At 43.0% G+C, this 16415-nt stretch overlaps 1 protein-coding gene across 1 annotated transcript; it reads right to left on the reverse strand.

Annotated features, from left to right (window-relative positions):
- Positions 1-499: 499 nt before the first annotated feature.
- On the reverse strand, positions 500-5773 carry LOC133919520 (B3 domain-containing protein Os02g0683500-like). The gene is made up of 2 exons (XM_062363940.1): positions 3363-5773; positions 500-829 (listed from the first exon to the last, which is right to left on the reverse strand). Exon 1 carries the CDS (start codon positions 5380-5382, stop codon positions 4201-4203), a length of 1182 nt encoding a protein of 393 aa, XP_062219924.1. The 5' UTR covers positions 5383-5773; the 3' UTR covers positions 500-829; positions 3363-4200.
- Between the last annotated feature and the right edge of the window lie 10642 nt (positions 5774-16415).

A 16415-nucleotide genomic window follows, 5' to 3' on the forward strand; every position in this document is an offset into this window, starting at 1 on the left:
ATGTAGTTCAACATATTCGTCGTCGGGTATACCTAGATTTATTATTTAGGATTATCCCCCGACAATGCTGATCACCCAATTCATGTACTTGATTTTAGCTTTGTCTCTTGTTTCCATTCAAGAACGTATCATTGAAGACTTGTATGCATAAATTGCCCTTAGATCCTGCCATTCGTGGTTTTCAATGTCCATTCCTGTTAATCCTGGTTGTATTCTGTAGAAACCGTTTTATGGGCTGAATAGTTCAGAAAGTAATTCATACATGAACGGCTTGAAAATTGGAATCTTTGTTGGACCTTTTTCTTATAAATATTATTTTCTTTATGAGGCCCTCTAATTTTTGTTTCGCCCTGGGGCCAACGAGATGCCAGGCTGGCCTAGGCATACAAAGTCGTATATAGAAATAGTAGTATATCTAGATATCTTCATAGATATATATTGGGTGATGTATAATCGATCATTGTCATTGCCCAAGGAAATATCACATGCAACTATGCAAGGTCAACTTTTCCACAGTGGAGGCTTTGTGCCTCCTTCTACAGTACTTCTACTGTGTCTAAGCTCAAGACGGTAGCTGGTAGATACGGACAAAAATAAACTCACGTGTTGTCCTTTCACTTTTCTTAATCAAATGGTTTAATCTGGATGTTTGGCTCAAGATAACGTCATTACTAGCTGGCTTGTTCCATACATTATCTCAGAACCTCCAATTAGGCTAGGCAGACACACCAAGATGCCATTCATTTTAGAATAGTATTTCACAAATGTTGCTCTATATACAAACTTGCAATGTCCAGGTCTTATTCGATCATTCCAGCTATTTCACCCCCTGAAAAATCATTTACATCAACTTAGATAATAAGATTGAGTATAACATATATGAAACTGAAGGAACTAACATAAATTTAAAGCAGCAAAATTTGCTTGGTTCTTCAATCAGATCGAGTATATTAATTAGTACTAGGGCACATCTAGATCTGTTATTACGAATCCTTAGCATAAAGCGTTGATAAACCTTTTTAGACATTAAACAGACAAGTACTTTCTCTCTCACAGACAAAAAGTAAGGCACTTTTGATGTAGGAGAACTTAAGATTGATGGAGTAAAATCTAGGAAAATGCTATATCCCCTAGTGTTAGATACAAATTAAAGTAACCAACAAAGCCATTATGTTTGATATTCAGTAAGTAAATTGCCCTTGTGCACATATTCTAGCCAAAGATCCAAATCTACAAACAAACAAGAAACTTTTTTCCTTTGAAAACTGAAGAAGTCGATAAGATTAAGTAGAGAGATTCAACAGCGAAGAAGAAGGAACAATATGATAATTACAGTAATATATGGCTGTAAAAGAAGCTTCTTCGTAAACATACGCATCAAATTATAGATCTATATAAGGTCTCACTATGTGCGTCTAAATTTAATAATAATATATAGAACAAGCTGAGGAATATTATTGAGTTCCGATTTTTCATCTGGTAAGATAAGTTTCAAAAACGGGATCTTATAAGCACCAACACTTCAAGGCATAGTCTACAATTCATGATCTGGAAGGATTCAGTCTCGGCGGCATATACAAGGATTCCTAGTTAGCTGTTGGAAGAATTCAAAAGAGGACAGTTCCCCAGCAGAAACACATCTATCTAAATCCATCACTCCCTCTACAAGAGAACGATGAACCATCAAGCTGCAGTAGCAGATCAACAGACAGACGTTAGAGGTATGCATGCATAGCATGGAATGAGTTTGGAAAGAAACTACATGCAGAATACAGCAATAAGGCAGAAGAAGAGTGAGCAGGCACTTACTCCATATGTATGAGCTAGACACTTCCATTCCATTTTTTTTTTTTTTTTGTGAAGAAGGCTACCTCCTTTTCCCTTTCATCTTCCCAATCCCATATCCCTCTGCCCTTTCCCATCTTACAGTGTACCAAAGGCACTTCTCTTGCAAGGTTCGACATACCCGTCCATTCTAAACTTCCCTCCCATCTCATTGCAAAAGAATTGCACCCATCCCCAACAGATTGCTAGTTACGGACATCTATTCTGGCCAGCCGAGCTGATGAGAGGCCGGTACGTGACCTCTTTTGTTCCAACACCACGCCATGCAGTACTCGCAGGCTCCTGCAGTGAAAAGGGCGAAGGGATCTGGCATCGAAGCAACATACATCGCACAAGAAGGGCAGAAGCTGCCAACACATGCAGCGGCAGGCAACAGATTGTACACCTACGCACTGCTCCTACTCCTACAGCAACAGTACACAGCTAGGTTCGTACCACTGCTCGTCCTCGTCGCCCCATAAATTCCTAACAGGAGTACGAAGGTGTTATGGGCAGTACTGGCGCCATTGTTGGCAATACCCGGCCAGGCGGCCACTCTTTACAAGTCACTGCCATGACCATAAGGCCTCCTTTGGACTGTAGGATTTTTATAGGAATTTTGAAGGATTTTAATCCTTAGGATTTTTTCCTACAAAGGTTCTTTGGAATAAAGAAATGGACTTGTCAAATTCCTATGAAAATCGTATGGAATGGCTTCTTTCATAGGAATTTTGAAGGAATTGTAACATGAGGCCTAACCTCATGAAAAATTTTCTTTGTGTCTATCTCTCTCACCTGATTCCTGTGTTTTTCCTACGCTCCATCTAAATGGTCATTTCTGCAATTTTCCTGTATTTTTTATTCTATAGGATTCAATGTGCTAGGGTATTCTAATCCTGCATTTTTCCTATTCTTGTGTTTTTAGAATCATGCGTTCCAAAGAGATCATAAATATGCTCCTTTGGTCATAAATACATGTTGTTTTGGATAACACACGGTCTTTGATACATAGTTTTGATCATAATTTTCTATTATAATATATTTATGAAATCTATTGAATTTGTGATATTATGAAAGATTTTTTCAAGATAAATCTACCTATAGTTCTAAAGTTTTCGAACTAAATATTTTGAAAGCTATTGCTAGTCAAAATTTTAAAATTTTGATAGAATCTTTTTCAAAATGTATTTATAATCAAAGGGAGTATCTCGCTCTAGCTTTGGAGCCTGCCTCGAACTGTATATATACTATACTATGCAGTCGAGGCCCAGACAATACAAATCATACGTAATTTGGACTTACTTCTGTGTTCCCTTTTCTTAGCAAAGGAGAGGACGAGTCCTTGTTTATTCTGGCTGCGCCTACTATACTCTATACATGTATGGTACGTACAGAAGAAGAACAGGAGTACAACAGTACAATAAGAGGCAGCCAGAGAAAAGAAGACAAAAGAGAAAAAAATAAAGGAATGTCCTGGCCTCCATAGGCATGAGATGATGAGATAGTAGTACCGAATGTGAGGGATTTTAAGATCTGACCTGCAATTGTTGCTTCAGGCTTGTCTGTTCTGAATGCGCGATCAATGTGTCCATCCGTGCTTTCCGGAGTTTCGAGTTAATTTGTTATGGGAGATTTAAGGTCACAGCAAAGATGGATGCTGCTTCTTCGATCGGTGCTGTGTAATTCCGCGAATCGATGTCTTCAAATCTTGACAGATGTTAGGAGATCATAGGCAGATTTGCAGACATATGTTATCATATGTAGGGAACCATGTTAGAGTTAATCTTATTTTTTGGCGTGATTGATTTTGGCCAAGTGGAAATGGTGTCTTAACAGAAGTTTAATACGTATAGAGTTGGGGAAGGATTAAAAATCTGAGCAGAAATATGATTGGACCAGAGTAAGATTTAGAGTCTAGTTTTCGGTTCTATATAATGAAGCCGTGGGGAAAAGAGTCGTGTTTGTGAAGCAGCGTGTGCTAGAGAAAAAAAAAATCCATTGTTCTATTGTGTGTTCGTGTTGTTCGTGATTGCTTGATCTTGATGTAAAGTCGATAGGAAATTCCCTATCAATTCGTGGCAAGCACTGAACTACGCATGAACGGAATGCAACAGCACAAGCAAATTCAGAGCATGAGTGCTAAAGAACATGCATGGCACATGGATTTGGGAAAACATTGATTTTCCTAGTGTTTATCTGTATCTTCTCAATCCAACTCAAAAGTTCAAGAGCCAATAACAAGGAAAATGTCAAATCCTAGCTCCTATCATGAAAAGTTATAATGGATTCATCAAAATACAAGGTGAGGTGATGAGAAAAAAATCAAAACAAACAGAAGAAAGAATTGTTGAACTTTCCTTTGATTTACCCTTTAGGTCACAGATTGAGATCCAAAGCTGAAGGAGCCTCCCTCTTGGAGGAAGAGGACGATGACGGAGACGATGCGGCGGAGGACTCCGCACCAAGTTGAGGCAATTCTAGCAGCTGTAGTGTAGGAGTCCTTTGCTGCCACCCGGGCATCTGCAACGACAATACATTGCACTGCAGATTGCTCGGCTCGCCGCCGCCGCCTGAATCCGAGTTGTCGAGGTTGACGCCGAACAACCGCACGCGCTTCGCGGCCGTCGTCGGGCTCTCGATGACTGGCACCGAGTCAAGAACCATCGGTGAGGCGGTGGTTACACCAGCACCTCTCGGTTGCACTGTGTAGTGCAGCGGCGATGCCGCGCGCGGCAGGAGCGGCGCGTGCGGAGGCATCCTGGCCGAGCCGAAAAAGAGGAGCTGCCTCCCCACCGCGGGCGCGGGGTAGCTCATGCTGCGGAAATCGAGGCCCTGGCGCAGGCGATGCTCGTAGAGCGTGGCGGGCGGCGAGGCCGGCATGAAGAATCCACCGCCGCCACTGCCGGTGCCGAAGCCCCACGGGCTGTAGTTGTAGTGCGATGCCAGCGGCATCGGGAGCGCGAGGCTGGGAAAGCGGAGCGGGCCGCGGGTGTCGGTCCGGCGCTTCCAGTCGATGAAGAGACGGTGGCGCGCGTCCTCGGCGGCGCCGCGGGAGAAAGAAACAGTGTCCCCGGCTTCGAGGCGCTTCTCCTTGACGAAGCGGCTCCAGCCCTTGGTCATGACGTAGCTCTGACTGCTGTTCCAGTAGGAGTAGCGGAAGCGCCATGGCTTGCCGGCGTGGTCCTCGAAGCCGAGCAGGAGGCCCTTCTCGTTGGCCGCCGCGTCCAGCGGGAAGTACTTCTCAGCGTACTGCTTCGGGATCACCAGCCGGTTCAGCTTCCCCACGTCGCTCGGCGTCACCACCTTGTCGAACATGTGCTCCTTCTCCGCCGCCTCCACGTCTCCGCCGCCGCTCCGTGACGCTCCAGCACCGTCCCCTGACGCGGAGCGGAAGGGGACGCTACTACTTCCCGAGGGAGGCACAGATGCGCTCGTGGACGCGGACGCGCAAGCCGCCGCCGTCATGCAGGGGATCTCGCGCCTGGAATTGGACGCGTCCTCCTGCTCCTCGTCCGCCTCCTCTTTAGAAAACCTACCGCTCGCAGTGAACTGATCCATAGCTACCACTACACTACCAGTAGAAGCACAGGCTCTACGCTTCCTTCCCCTGGTATTTCTTGCTTCCTTCCTCCCTCGATTCGCCACCTGCTTCTTCCTTTCACACTTGCTGCTACAGTGCTACCTAGTTATCTTCTGCTGCGATGACAGCAGCTGGCTGGAGCTAGCTGGGTGCTGGCCAGAGAATAGACACTGTGGCGCAGAGCAGACGCAATATAGGGCAGTAGAAGGGGATCGGATCTACCTATGTATGCGTGTACGCACGCGTTGCTCCTTGCTACTCTGGAGCTGAGGGGGGAGAGAGGAGGCTGGACGAAGAATTAGCCCGCAGCGTCCGCATTGACGGCTGTACAGCGCCACGGACGCCTTTGGGATGTGGCCAGATGGATGGAGACGGAGACGGAGACGGAGACGGGGATGGAGCTGTTGTTGTTGCTGTTTTTGTTGCTGTTGCTGCTGGTGGGTGATCCCTGTATTTTTCGCTCTGTTATTTGTGGTTGTGGCTAAGCTGCTGCCTGCACAGCAGCACTGCAGCGGGGGTGCGTTCCTTTCGCACGGGGACGGGACAGCGTGACTGCGCAAGGAGATTCGTGGAATGCGACTAGTGGTTAGGATTAAAATTTCAGCGAAATCTGGGAATTTCAGAATGAATAAAATATTTAATTTTAAAACTTCTTTTATTGACATGTGAGATCCACATGGTAGATGTTGAAAAATGCCCAAAACTTCAACGAAATTCTATAAACTTTGATTTTTTTCATCGATGAACGAAAAAATATTAAAATGAAATTGAATCCCTGCTAACCGTAGTAGACAGGGAGTAGCGGCGGCGGCGCCTTAGGTTAGGTGCGTTCGCTCGCTGTATGTTTCTCCCCAAGCTTGCCATTCCATCACTGTGCTCTAGTACTACTACAGGTCTACATCTCAAAGCTCCTGCGTATTATTTTCCTTTTCCTCAAGGAGTTACGTAATTTCTATTTTCCTTTATTTCTCTTGATGAGAAATGAAGAAGCGTAGGGTTAGAGAGATCTGGAAAATCTGTACTGTAACACAGTGCAGTGCAGCTAGCTTTATAAAGGGATGGAGGTGTATGGGGCCCATGGATTACCGGGGTTGGGCTCATGTGAGCGATGGTCCTTGTCACCATACGGGTATCAAATATCGCACGCCTGCGTGCCTACGGCTCAGCTGCCCGAGAGATATATACTCGCAGGTGTAGGGTGTAGACCTAGCTCCTAGCCTGGGCCCAACAACACCATTCCATCGAGGAGATTTCGTGATAACATTGTATGTATGTAGGATGGAATAGAAAAGGCGAGCTGAAATACGCCTAGGGCTTGTTTCAAGCTCGGGTCGGCTCGGTTGGCTTTCAAGCTTGATGTGTCTACTTCGAGGTCCCAATCGAAATCGAGCTCCATTCCACTTGTCAAGTGGGGTAAACTGGGCAGCTCTCCTTCGGCACGCGGCGGCGACCCCTGGAGGAGGCGCACTCGGCCAGCGTAGGAGCACGGGGATCCGAAGTGGCAACAGAGGATGAAGGGGCGCGCGCGGTGGCGGAGCCCGGAGGAGGCAGGGGATGAAGAGGCGCACGACAGCAGAGGAGGATGATGGGCCCCATGGCAACGATAGGCGGACGACAGCGATGGTCGGTGGGCCATGGGCGGAGTTGTAGAGAGTTGGCACTAGCGGCATGGCAGGAATACATGATGAGGGTGGGCTAGTGGGTGGCAACGGTCCGGCGGCACATCATTGGCCGGACGGTACCACAGCTGGAGTCCAAAATGGCTGAGACATGTCTCTAGGCTCTGGCTATGTCAGTCTCGAGTTGGAATGAATGGTGGATTGGGTGGATCTAGGCCTTTGGCGGCGTCGAGTTGTGCTGGGCCGACGAGCAAGCCAATGAGCTGCTCGCGAGCCAGCTTGAGCTCGACTCGATTTGCCACCGAGCTGAGGAGGCGACTCAGGCTCGGCTCGTTTGGCCTCCAAGCTGAGTTTATCCTTTTCGATCCCGAGCTAGCTCACAAGCCTCGAGCTATATTTTCAGTCATGTATGTATGATCTCTATTGAAAGGGTTGCTTCAAGGATATGAGTAGAAAATTTTTCATCCAATGCAAGATTCTCCATGAGCAATTAATATCGAGCTTGTCACATGAGTGTAGCATTGAGTGGATGTTCTGAGATATAGCATGGCCCCCCTAATACACCAGATTGATCACGCGTTAGAGTGAGTACGTCTCAACCTAGATCTCAATAGACCTGCTATATGCATATGCTCAACTGGAGCCATAACCAAGATATATGATGAGGCGGCTGACCACTGAAAAAATCTCAGGAACTATACCGATGAATGGTAGTGCCTCTTTCAGTAAAACTAGTGGAATATCCGCCAATTGCATGGCTATTCTATTGTTACTCCACCTATTGGTCAGAGCTTTCTGTTAGATTTTTCTCTCCCAATTTTTATTGACATACATATAGTAAAATGCAGTATTATTGGTTCGATGAGGGTTCTTTTAGGTAAAGCTCAATAAACAAACAAAAATAATAACAACTCTAAGTCCCGTGTTGATCGTGAGTGTAGGTCTTTACTCTTTAGTCCAAAATCCAAATAGCCAAACAAATCTTTGGGCGCCGCATAGCATTATGTAATGTTGTTTTCTCTAGGCGCGTAAGTGAATTTATCAGCTCCGTGGTTTTTCACGGTCTTTTGCGTCAAGTTAATTGACAATATAATGCATAAATTATTTTCTCTTTTTCCTTTGCTCTCACCTGTTAAGGCCAATAATTCCCAGTTTTATCCCACGAACGCCGTCGTTTCCAACAAGAGAACATGTCAAATTTTCGAAATTGCATCCACAGGCTTCAAACTACAACTAAGCAACAGAAATGGGTGCTCACGAATGGAAGATCCTCGTGACGTTGTAGATGTGTGGCGCACAATCTCCATTTCACAGTGCAACTGTTATATCTTTTTCCTCATCATATATCAGACAGCGAAGGACATGTCTGCTAGAATAAGGTCATGAAGATCAGTCAAATAGGAAAAACACATTTGCTATCCATATATATGTCGCTTGATTGTTCTCTTTAATTTTGTCGTGCACCTCACTAGTGCTGGGACTTAACCATACCGGCCCATCGTGCCTGGTATCACGTCATATCATGCTCACTAAGCACGATCAGTCTATCCTTTCATGTCGTGCTGGCACGAGGCAGCTTTAGGAAGGCACAAGCACGGCTCTCGGCACGTTGTGCAGTCGTCGTGCCGTGTCGGACTAGGCACGATCCTGCTCCATATTGCTTAACAATACTTATATATTTATCTCTTATCATCTCACACTTGTATCTTTCATACTCACATATGGTCCATATCGTCTAATAATGCCTATATATTTATCTCTTATCATCTCACATTTATATCTCTCATACTCACACTTATGTCTCTCATGCTCACACATCTCTTTTAGTGTCTCATGTTTTGTATTAGATAGATTAGAAGATAAATATGAAAAAATTATCCTGTAGATTGTGTCGTGCACTTTTGGTACCATGTCGACACGTGCACAACCCAAGTTATCGTATCGTATCGGTACGCCTACCGTGCTAAAGTTCTAAGCACGACACGGCTCTTATATTCATGTTGGACTGATCCAATCTAAAAAATTTCGTACCGCGCCGTACTTTGGATCATACCAAAACTCCTACCTTGATATCACGACCCAAAGTCCCAGTTCTACATCTCACCATCCAACAAACTATATCGGGCACGTGTCTTTCGTTGCTTGCTGGTGAAACCATCTTTTTCTGTTAGGTATAAATCTAATGCGCTAGCGTATAGTACGAAGAGTGTTTCTTTTTTGAGTTGTTGAGTAGGCATCTTCCCATCAGACAAACCCTAATTGTACACGCTGCAAAGCCTGGTGACTCATCCTTTTCCCCCTCAACAATGGGGTCCATTTTAGTGCCCATGCCGTGGCATGTGGAGAGAAAAAGATGTGGGAGAAATGAGGAGAGAACAAGAGATCGAGACATAGAGAGAGATGGGGGGGGGGGGTCTCGTGGACCCCCAACTCACCCAGAACTTGTGCAAGAAAAAAATACATCTCTGTAATACCCAGGTATTTCTAAAATAAATAAATAGATATAAATGTAATACCCCGGATATTTCTAAAATAAATAAAAGGGCGTTACACCCTTAACTCTCAAAGGCTTGACCAGAGGTCGATAAGTAACATGCATGTTTCTAGCACGGGATTTAATACTTCAGGGCTAAGCTAAACTGCCCTTGTGAAGCAATTATATATCTTCACATGCTTACATTAATCTTGTGTTAATCAACGCTTGAGCCTCTTTAACAATGCAAACATGCACATGCTGTTCCAATTGAAGCGACATGAGATCCAAATTACATGTTTAAGACTTACGCCCGACCCGTTAATTTGGAGAGAGCGGGGACTTAACGACTTTGTTGCAAGATATTCGCATGAAACAATATAACTCATCCAATCAGAGCCTATATATAAATACCGGGATATATAATGTGTGTCAACACTGCATGTACTGATATTTAAGTAACGTTTCCAACCTCTCTAGCATAGAATAGAAGCTTGTACGTTTGCTAGTCCTCCAAAATATGGGAACTACCCTCGGGATGCATATATACTCTGGCTCTGGATCAGTAATCGGTATCTAGCAAGTACATGTACAGGTTTACTGCCATCTGATATATGGACTGTGGCCCGGTATTTCAGGTTTTTTTTTTCAGCCGGGCCGGAGCCCACCTGTCAGGTTTACTGCAGCAGGATGCTGCATGCATGCACCTCTGCGCAGACCTGTTTCTGTCGCCATGGACATCTGGAAGTTGTAAAGAAAAAGTAAAAACGAAAATGTTTGTGGCGCACGAAGCCAAGAAACACGAAACTTTTTTTATCATGTGCTTCGCCCTGTAGACTTAGCAGTGATGAAGACTCAGCGGCATAGGCTAAAGGAGGCTCACACTTTGTTACTCCTGGCACATGCTAGTTAAAGATTGATTTCCAGATCAATAATAGAACAGAGCAAAGTTATGAACCACGACTTTTTTTTTCACGAGAATAGCACACAAAAAAAAAACGTTGCTCTTGCTCAGACTGGGAGAAGACACATTATTTCTACAAATTAACAGCAGTCGTGCAGGCCTGAGCGCTTGATGTGTACACATAAAACTGGGTTGGAAACGCAAAGCTCATTAAGACCGAGATCGGCCTAATTTGCCTACATTTCTGCTCAAATACACACCACAAGCATTGGCCATCTGATGTACTATCACCTGACAATCTCCTTAGAGCATCACACAAGACAAGACTTTAAGACTTCTATATAGAGTGATGGTGAACACAGAACAGTGGCCTTCTAACAACAGCAAACGATCGGCTGGGCTTGTACTTCTTCGTAAACGGCCAAATGTTTTTTGTGCGGGTGTATACATACACTAGTACAAGTCAATATGTTCATCCTCGTGTATTAATTGTACCTGATATTGTCCAAGTTTGTGGTTTTTGGAGAAGGCGGGATACTGCAAAGAAAGCTAGGTTGGTTGCTATCTGCTATTGCAAATTGCATATTCGTCTGTGATAGCATTGTCTATCCACATATCCTATTTAAGCTGACTCAAGATCAGCGAATTGGAGCGTCTAGTCATCTAGGGCAGGAGACCTTATGGTCCCAGCAAGCTGAGCTCATCAACCCTGACTGAATGCATGGCTGGTTTTGCTAGATGACGAGATTTATTTGAAGATAGATATAGTGCATGCTGTTTACTAACACAGGTAATTATTATACGGACATCATGTGGCTTGCTTTTGCAGATAATAGAGCATATATGTAGTTTAATTTTACAGGTCAGTGCATTTAGTTTTCCATTATTATTCATGGATGCACTCCCATTGGGTTAACTCTAGACTTGTATATGCAGTGAAACTGGATTCAGCAGATGGTAATTTGGTGTAGCGAAGTGTGACTCAGCCTGGAGAGAAGAAAATTAAGCTGGCAAAATGTTAAGAAATTTTTTAGTCATACTACTTAGACACTAGCTAGCTAGAGTGGGGATAACAGGCACTACGTAAGAAAATTAAGCTGGCAAAATGTTAAAGAACATTTTTAGTCGTACTACATAGACATTTGCTAGCTAGAGTGGGGATAACAGGTACTACTAGAGAAATAATTTATACAAACAGTTTGAAAATCTCGTACGGGACATTTTTCCGAATTATCTATGAAAAATAGCCTATACAAATCAGATTAGTACAGACGGTTTTGAATCATATGTACAAATTATTAGTACAGACAGCTCTAAAATAGAACTATCTGTACTAATCATTTGTACAGATTGTTCTAATGTTTAGAATAGTCTGTACAAATGATTAGTACAGATAATTTCAATTTAAAACCGTCTATACTAAGACAAAAAATAAAATAAAATATTGTGACTCACACATCGATTGCATTGATCTGCTCTCTGGTTACATCAAATCCATAATATGCAGACGATATAAATTTGGTAAACCTATCTTATGTTCACGAGAAATGGACAAGTATCTTCAGAAGGCACTACGAGCTATAACAAATTCTGATTCATCAAAAGGTCCTTTCTCCAAACCCTTCTCTGCATACACTCAATTTTAGAAGACAATAATTCATTCTGCAGGTAATGAAATGCTCATGAGTTAGGCAAACAAAACAGTTCTTTGAAACACAAAACTCAATATGTGATTATAACATATGCATGGCAATATGTGATTATAACATATGCATGGTACCTTTGTTGCTCTAATCTTTCCTAAGCCTTTGTCCAACCTAGCCTCCAGCTGCTTAAGGTCTCTGTGGCTCATGGTTGTGATAGAATCACCTATTAGACCCTAAAACATCAATGGAGAGCTTAGTCACCAAACAAAAACCTTTTTATTAAGTTGATTTGTCAAGATGTGCACAATAAGTCTTTTATAAATACTGAACCTGTTGGAGTTCTGCAAGTTGGTGATTAGCTGCCTCAGCTTAGCAGATTTCTGCTCGTAGTGCTGCAGCTTAAAATTAGAACACCTTATTAGGAAGTCTAATTCATCAAATATGACTGCAGCATAGGCAAACAAATAACAATAGTTAGGAAAAAGTCTAATAACTCTGAATGAAGCATGCATGCTAGTTAAACATGAATGTAGTTGTGTGTTTGCCTCTTAGGCTTCAACAAATACGGGATTCCAATACCCAAATCCAGGCGTTATTCTCAATCACACACAAAAACCAATATGGGATTCCAATCCCCAAATCCGACATCCTTCCGAGAGAATAATACAGATTGAATTGACAAATCAATGAGCGAGAAAAGTAGAACCCTAGAGGTGTCGATAGAGGTGAGGGAGTTCACCTTCAAGTTGAGGGACTCGTCGGGGTTTTACTTGTGCGGGAGCTCCCTGGGAGGTAGAAGTCGCGGGCGCCCAACACAGAGAGGAGCGTGGCCGCCGTGATGATGACAAAAACAAAGAGGAGTGCACTGAGGCGGGCCATGGTTAGATCTGGATTGGGGGCTTAAAATTCTAGGTGGTGGGCTCGAGGTGGTGGCGGAGAGGAGGCCGGCGACGAGGCTCTACTCCCTCCCGATGGCAAGGTTGCTGGAGATGGGGAGAGAGGGGGGCCGGATCTGAGGTTGCCATGGTGTCGAACTCGACGACGATGTTGGCGGCGGAGCTGTTCCCAGCGCCGACTACGGTGGAGACGGAGGAGTTAAAGAGGCCCTGGTAGCTGCCGGTGGCGCCACACGTGGCATGGTCGTCGGGGGAGACGAAGAAGGCGCTCTAGATCTAAAGGCCAGATCTGAGGGTTGGATCTGAGGAGATGGAGATGGGAAGGGAGGAGGGTGGCTCTGAGTTTGCTCTGAGCGGTTTGGAGAAGGTTTCGGGGTAATGAACTCGTGAGGCGTCACGTGAAATGCAGTGTGGGACGCTCAATTGAGATTGGAACCTTCTGTACTAGCGTCGCGTGTCAAATGCAGTGCGGGACGCTCTAGTTGAGATTGGAGCCATCTGTACTTTGGTATTTGTATAGACAGTCTCATTTGGGAGTCGTCTGTATTATTAGTACAGATGGTTCCTAAATAAGAATCGTACGTACTAAAGCATCCCACGCGGTAGAAAACTGCTCTCGTTGTTTTTTCTGACGGTTCTAATTTGAAACCGTCTGCGATACCACTTGCACAGATGGCTCCGAATAGATATATGTATAGATGTATCCCACTAAATCATTTCTGTAGTAGTGAGGGACTCGAATCAAATGAAGTTAGTTAGTATTTGGTTTCTGGTATGAACCGAAACATATACGAGTTGGTGCAGGAACTGAGCATGTCCTAGTGTTTTGTTCGTTGAATCGTTTCATTCTGTCTAGAATGAGATGTTTAGATTCCTAGAATATACGAAGAAAATATTGTATCGAACCGTGTAGCAAAATCGACCGAACAACTCGGTACAAGATCGAACCATCCCCAACATAAGGCTCCATCACCTTCATGTCGCTCTCCCCTCGCACACCGCTGCCACCCTCCTCCTTTTCTCTTTTCTCTGTCTTGTCATCACGGGCCATAGAAGAACAGTAGAGGAACGAGGAGAAGGGGCAGTGGCGGAGGCCAAGGACCTTAACCAAGGTTTACAAAACCATTTGGAGCACGAAAATCGAGACCCAACGGTAACCGAAAAATCGTGGTTATCGTGATAACCACTCGAATTCGGCTAGAATTCTCTCAAAATTCATTCGGTCAAATTTGAAATTCGGCGAGAATTCAGACCGAATAGACCGAACGGTAACCGTCCGGTTTGCACCGGTTACCGAGCTGTTTTGTCAATTTATCAAGCGTATTTTCCGAATTTTTCGCATTGTCGATAACCGCTCAATTTTTTGGGTAACCGTTCGGTTGTAGCGATTTATCAAGCAGTTTTCTCGAATTTCAGTTATGTTCAACAACAAAAAAACCCAAAAAATGTCTCAACCTTGTAAAATCAATAACTAATTCAATTGTGCTTCAAATCAAGTGAAATAAATTTTGTTGGTTTCCTTGTAACATTATATACATGATAAAAGTATTTATTCTCATAAAAAAGTTGAATACTTTCTGTGAGAAAATGTATTTGCTAAACTAAGTTAAATGCATAGTTTACTCTTTGCTAATCCAAAAATAATGAAACCAATTTTGTTAGTCTTCTTACATGATCTTATGTCTTTTATAAATACATGAACTCAATGCATAGTTTACTCTTTGCTAATCCAAAAATAATAAAACCAATTTTGTTAGTCTTCTTACATGATCTTATGTCTTTTATAAATACATGAACTCACGAAATAGTTATTGTAACATGCAGGATTGTATAGATGTGTTGCAACTAGATTAATTCATAACTAACTCATCACACCTCTAAAATTAGTGAAACCACTTTTATAATTTTACTTATACTATGCTTTATGTAGGAAAAATAATAGTAGACATGAAAAAGTTAATTACAGTGCCGTTTCTTAACATATTCACTTTATGCTTCTGAACTTTGTAAAAATCATTTAGAAATTAATAAAAATTTAAATAAAGTGAAACCAATTTTAAAGATCCTCTTAAGATATACTCTGCACAAGAAAAATATGTATTTGCATGTTAAGCTTTTTCTTAACGTGAGTTAATAAATGAGCTGTGCGCTTCAAGTTTTTTTTTCAAACTTACTCCCTATAGGATATGATGCAAACGACATTATTTTTGAAATTTTTTTTACAGAAGTTATAAGAATTGTCTCTAGTTTTTTAGGATTTTTTCTGATTTTTTTATTTTTATTTTATTTATTTGATTTTTTTAATTTAAACTCGGTAATCATCGGTTTATATTATCAAACCGGCACGGTAAGAACGATTACCGTGAATTTTGAGTGCTAACCGACGAATTTGTTAACCCTACCCCCAACCCGCATGCGCCTCATAGACACGGCGAGACCCGAATCTGGGCCAGCGCCTAGTAGACTTGCTTCCGATTCAAGGTAGCTCTTCTTTCGTTGTGATCTTTCGTTTTGTCAGGATTCAGTAATCAGGAGAGATTGCCGGGGCAATTGATTGACTGGTGGGTTATTGGTTCATTGCTACCTGCAAGGGAGGGGGGAAGAGGTTGGGATCGAGATTTTTCTGGCCGGCATGGTGCCCGGAAGCGTTGCCATCACCGTCAGCACGCATGCCGCCGACAAGCTGGTCCATGGGTAAAAGAGTTCTTGGAGAGGGGCTGCACTTCTTTTGGCTGGAAGGGAGGTCCTAAATTCCATTCCGTTTTAGTGTTGGTTCAGCATCAGATGCGCTTGGTTCAGTGGTTAGGCTACAAAAATGTGTTACAAAAATCCCGTGTAAAAATCCTATTCTATTTGAAAAATAGACGGGTGCAATGTGCAAGTGGTACCAACTTCATAATTGTATTGTTCAAGGCCCCGAAATCTAGGAAACAAAATTTAGATACCTGTTCATTGTACAATCTGCATGCTAGATATACATAATTATAATTAGATTGTACTATTTCACATATTTGCATAAATATGAAAGTTCAATAAGTAATTTGACATTGAGAGCATGCGTGTGCCATTTTGATATAGCCTACAGATGGATAATTTTGTAGTTGATTATACGCGATTACTTATCATAATAAGAGAAAATATGTGACCATCGAAGTTATTTTTATGAACAAGATAGACTATGAATTTCTTTTATTATTTCAACCTTTCCTCAATAATATTTTTTAAAAATTGCGAAATTATTTCAAAAATCAAACTTTTCAGACCATGACATCGTTATTTCCAAAATCGAACTCCATGCCATCCCTGTTCACAGTAAGAAGCTGTTGCCACGCTAGTGCAATGTGCTACCGTGGCATTTAATTTGGCCACTCCTCCGCGCCTGGTTGCCGCCGTAGCATGTGCAAATTAATGCTGCCATGCCAGCATCATTGGCGTGGCAAGAATCGTAGCCACGACAGCCGCCGCCGGATGGC

The sequence above is a fragment of the Phragmites australis genome, chromosome 5, assembly GCF_958298935.1.
Source record: "Phragmites australis chromosome 5, lpPhrAust1.1, whole genome shotgun sequence".
In the NCBI taxonomy this organism is placed as follows: domain Eukaryota; kingdom Viridiplantae; phylum Streptophyta; class Magnoliopsida; order Poales; family Poaceae; genus Phragmites; species Phragmites australis.